General features: G+C 36.5%; 1 protein-coding gene across 1 annotated transcript in view; it reads right to left on the bottom strand.

Moving 5' to 3' along the window:
* Positions 1-5,535, bottom strand: part of LOC121429872 — a 13,393-nt gene extending 7,858 nt beyond the window's left edge. The window contains exons 1-2 of the mRNA XM_041627126.1: positions 4,401-5,535; positions 799-859 (exon numbers count right to left, since the gene is read on the bottom strand). Of these exons, the coding sequence (XP_041483060.1) occupies positions 799-859; positions 4,401-4,727 (388 nt within the window). The 5' untranslated portion in view covers positions 4,728-5,535. The remainder of the gene's footprint in view (positions 1-798; positions 860-4,400) is intronic.
* Positions 5,536-5,748: the final 213 nt, after the last annotated feature.

Below are 5,748 nucleotides of genomic sequence, written 5' to 3' on the forward strand. Positions count from 1 at the left end.
CTACAACTACTACTACTACCACTACTACTACCACTACTACTACTAATACTACTACTACCACCACTACTACTACTACTACTACTACTACTACTACTACTACTACTACTACTACAACTACTACTACTACCACTACTACTATTACTACCACTACTGCTACTGCTACTACTACTATTACTACTACTACCACTACTACTACTACCACTACTACTACTACTACTACTACCACTACTATTACTACCACTACTACTACTACTACTACTACTACTACTACTACTACTACTACTACTACTACTATTACTACTACTACCACCACTACTACTACTACTACCACTACTACTACAACTACTACTACTACTATTCCACTACTACTACTACTACTACTACCACTACTACTACTACTACTACTACTACTACTACTACTATTACTACTACTACCACTACTACTACTACTACTACTACTACTACTACTACTACCACTACTACTATTACTACTACTACTACTACTACTACTACTACTACTACTACTACCACTACTACTATTACTACCACTACTACTACTACTACTACTACCACTACTACTACCACCACTACTACTATTACTACTACTACCACTACTACTATTACTACCACTACTGCTACTACTACAATTAATATTACTTCTACCACCACTACCTATACTACTACTACTGTCATTATTATCATACTATTACTACTACTGCCATCACCTCCACTACAACTTCAGTTTACATTTCTTTTAAAATATCTACCAGCATGAAAGCTTTAAGGACCAACTCGTACCTCTCGTATGCTCTTTGTAGTGTATGGAACCATCAGAATCGGCTTTGTCGGGATCTGGAGTCTGGAAAAAGAGAAAAGAAAAATGTTAGCATTCTTTATACAGAAACGAAGAAACTTTTGTGAGCATTTACAAAAGTTGTATGACGATGTTCTTGTTTTTCTGACCTACGAATGTGAATGGCGCCATCTATATTGGTAAATGGCAGACCCCCCCCAGCGATTTCCAGTTTAGCAATGTTTAGTCATATAGGCTACTCAAACCCATGTCATTTTGTCTTAAGGCCAGGGCAGCACATCTAATTTTGCAACAAATCGCACAGAGCTCATTTTCGGAAAAAAAAGGTATCGTTATCATTACCTGAGGTTAAAATTAACTGTAAGAATGGCAATATCATAACAATTATTGTAGATGATTGCAAGACTATATTTTGGAGTAAAGGCCAAATTAGTTTCAAATCGTAGCCAATCTTGCGATTACTATGACGTCATTTTGACTAGATCTTAAATTCGCTTTTATTCTAGGATGATAGCATAGTCACAGATTTGAAAAAAAGGTATTCATACGATGATTATGGAATATTACCCAGTGAGATATTCCATGTCTCAACATATAACATTAAATTCTAATACGTTTCATTCCAAAATCGGGTCGCAGTCTGATCTTACGGTGCTCGGTGGCCTTTATAACTTCTCTACTCTCTGGACTCAGAAAACTTCACTCATATATTAAAGGACAAGTCCACCCCAACAAAAGTTAATTGGAACAAAAGGAGGAAAATAGAACAAGCATCGAACACTGAAAATCTTATCAAAATCGGATGTAAAATAAGAAATTTACTTTCGACGAAATCTCATACACTCATAAAAACATTGGGTAAAAATGTTCCATGAGGGTAATTACATGTCCATCCAACATTTGGGGTTTCTTTGGGGCATTTTCATTCATCCGGTGTGATGAAAATTTTGCCCATTCTAAAGTAACTGCTGCTTATTGTTTAAACTTACTGGATATGCTCCCGCATTGGGTAAAATACTGCCCACAATTTGTTGGACCCTCGTGCTGGTGAAAATTTTACCCAATATTTTTTTTGCAGTGAATGCAGTGGACAAGGGGAGCGTTTAATTCATCAACATTTTTCATCCTACTAATATCAGTTTCTGATCTGATATAGCGTTCCTTGATTCTGATTGGCTGAGAAGCACTGTTACTATGGAAACTGTTGGATAAAACGTGACTTTCGGATAAAACATAAAATATTTTCATAAAACTCTCCCCAGATATCCTCCAAAAATATTATAAAAAATTAAAGCATACATTCTTTGTTTGGCTAACATGTACCCCTCTGCATCTCTTTCATGGGTAAGATTCGGTCAATGGTGAATCTGCCCCCGGGGGAGGCCGAATGGGCGGTACTATGGATTTGATTCAATTGATACCATTGTATAATCAATTAAATATAATGGTTCGTCATTTCTAAGGCATGATTTACCATGCATTCTCTCACCCCCCACGAAGTATATATAATCGAACCAAATTGGGTCAAGTTGCTCGAATAAAAGTCAGACTGAAGCATCCTAAAAATAAAGTTTGTGTTCTGTTGGTTACATAATTCTGATATTTTGGCGTAGTATGAGCCAACAATTTGAAGGGACACAGTAACAGGGCTTAGGTTGGAAAATTTGGTCCTGATTGATATGAAAACCTCATTTGGGGGATACATTTTGATATAATAACCAGCAATAAACTTACATTTCAACCCCTATTTTTCACTTTCTCCTCCATTCTTTTTTGTTTCTTTGTCGTGGAATTTGATGGGGGTTTAGAGCCCCCACTCCCCCATTTGTACGCTAGTTGTGTGATTCCCATGATGGAGTTATTTTCGGCTTTCCGTTTCACAGTGTCACTAAAGTACTATTCAACGTTATCAGGATTCGTATCAACATACAATGGTTGAGAAGAAGCTACTTTGTGTACGATAATTTTAAGGTTTCAATGTTCCTCTTGCACAGGTATAAAAATAGCAAGCTCCATTTGACGATTATAGGGAAAAGATGTATACATAATATACGCCACGGTTTACGTTATCATAAAACCTTCAACTCGCTGCAAACATAGAGCAATTCCAGTTTCCAGCTCTCATGTTAAGGACCGTTCTTCAATTTTTCCAAAGAACGGATTGAGACCTATAACCTGTATGCCATAAAGACACATGTATAATACCAACATGTAGCGTCGAATATGTCCAATAAATCAGTTTTTGTAAATCTTGAATCAATGATAAACACGTTCAGAAATTATGAACCCCTAAATGAAACAATCCCATTTTTTTTTGGGGGGGGGCCGGGGGTATGATGTTGCACCTCAAGTGGGAAAAGGTGCAAAGATCCGTTTTTTTATTAGTATTTGCACCAGGAAATTGTCAATTGCAGCCTAAACCTTTCGCATGTTAAGGTGCATGATACTTGACATTACAAAAGGTTTAAATTTCAGCCGTATTTCATCTCTTCACGATGTGTGCTTAAATATAACGTTGCACAAAATACTGAGTATTATAAATGCACTCATTTAGCACCCCTTAGGTGCAAGGTGCTGCTATTGTACCAACCCCTATAGATACCAATATCTTAGTGTGCAGCTTCTGTGCTTCATTTTTACTTTATTCAGAAAATAATTATTTGATATTGACCCTCAAAGATAAAGTAAATATTTACACGTCTATTCTTATCTTATTTTATTAATGAAATCGGATAGGGCAACTATTATAATATTTTCTGTAAAGATTAGATGCACATTAATACAAGTATTAGTATTTTTCAACACACAATACATCTTAAATCATTACGGATTGAGGATATGACCTTTCAACAATTAATTTGGTAGAATACAAAACATTGGCCCCATTGCAATAATGATATAACCATCGATGATATATATTTATATATATCATTTATTCGTTTATTTGTTATTTATCGTTTATTTGTATCTTTACCTCTTTATTATTTATTACATTATTTATTTCAGTTACACTCATGACCTTAATGAAATTGAACAAACAAGTTCATGAATTTTCTGGCTAAATGCTTACAAACATTTCTTTTTCATTACGAAATCAAAAGAAAAATCTTTGATCTATACAAATAGAACACAATTTAATGCTCTCTTTATATGTTAATAAAGAAGCTAAATGTCACTGAGTAAATATGTGCGTACAGCTTTTTGTCTACGTCACAAATTTTCCCCGCGAAATCAACACTATACATGAATTGAATTCGATCGATGTTGACGTTTTAAAATTCTAATTTATTCAGTGGGGCGATCATTTTCTTTTGAGATTGTCCTATCGTGGAGCAACCTCCCACACACATGCCAATAAAATGAAGAAAAAAATTGTAAAAGCTATTTGAACTTTTTACCATGTTTGGAATTCATTATTTAGTTGTACCTAAAAAGAACAAGCTACTTTACGTCATAATAATCATTATCCATTCACGGCTTACTACAGATTGTATTATCCTTTTTAACTGTGCCGAAGGCGTAGAAATAACAATAAAGATGTATGCATACGATACAAATCGCTCTTTTAAAGTTGTGTATTACTTACCTCGTCGTGATTCCCCTGATCTGGCGGTGTTTCATGCTCATCAAATTGAATATCACTTCCTTCTTCCACTTGGAGCTGTAGTTCCTGGACCTGATGCTGAAGGTCCTTCATTTGGAAGTAGAGTAAAACAAACCCGGCGCAGATGGCCAGGGCCAGTACACAGAGAACGATAGTGCGACACAGTCCCCCACGAGAGCGATCGTGTTCACATGATTTCTGTGGCGTCGTGAAAATGGGCGCCAATCTCGTCGGCAACTGCCCCACGGGTGATTTCAGTTCTTCGGTGGTCGGCGAGTACGCTGGAGGAAGAAGTAGTTTCTGATCCATTGTTTGAAATTCAGCACTGGAGAGAGAGAGAAAGACACATACATAGAGTTCTTGAGGATGTTACAAGTTCAAGTAGGAAGGATTCGATGTCATTATCCTCTGTCAGGCAAAGTGGAATTATAAATTCGGAATATTCCAAGCACCAGTATCCTGCTTCGCAACCAACAAGAAGGGCTGGAAATCAGAGATCGGAAGCGCGAGTAAATTCAACGAATTTTTCTGGTAAGTGATTCTCATTGAATCTCCTAGCTTATGGATTGATATCTTGGAACCAGTTCATGGCCAAGTACACCATCCACATGCTCATCGGGAACCATAGCTATCAAGAAGCGACTAGCTCAACCGAATGGGATTCTGGCAGGGTCCTCGCCTCTGAACACCAACAGCTAATCGTAAAACACCATACCAGCTTCTGTTTTGGTGAGAGCCCCTGAACCAGGATAACTCCTCATCTCTTTGTTGTGTGTTGAGTCTATCGAAGCATGTAATATATTGCGTGTCGTTACAGTGTTCAGACTTTGCATTGGGTCTAAACTCGGAGCAAAGTTCAATGACATAATTCTGTCGAACCATCATATACCAGACACCCCACGGATTAGATTTACGACCAAAACTATAATAATAAAGAGAAAGAAAAAATGTCCAAAAGACTCCAAACACTGAAAAGGTAAAATATAGGCCTAGGCATGACCCAATTTGTGCCAACTCCTATTTTGCGGAAAAGTCACGCTGTGATTGGTTTATATAATATTAATATTATCCACGTGATAGGCGTAGATTGCACGATCTGAATAGACTTAAAGGGGAAGTTCACCCTGACAAAAAGTTTATTGTAAAAATAGCAGAAAAAATAATAAAAAATATTGCCGAAGGTTTGAGAAAAATTCATCAAATAATTAAAAAGTTATTAGAATTTCAATTATTTGATTTGTGACGTCATATGCGAGCAGCATTCCTACACAGCGAATGGTAAAAAATCAATGAAATGTCATTTTCTCAGAAAATTGAAAATGGTTTTCAC

The sequence above is a fragment of the Lytechinus variegatus genome, chromosome 16 (assembly GCF_018143015.1).
Source record: "Lytechinus variegatus isolate NC3 chromosome 16, Lvar_3.0, whole genome shotgun sequence".
Classification (NCBI taxonomy): domain Eukaryota; kingdom Metazoa; phylum Echinodermata; class Echinoidea; order Temnopleuroida; family Toxopneustidae; genus Lytechinus; species Lytechinus variegatus.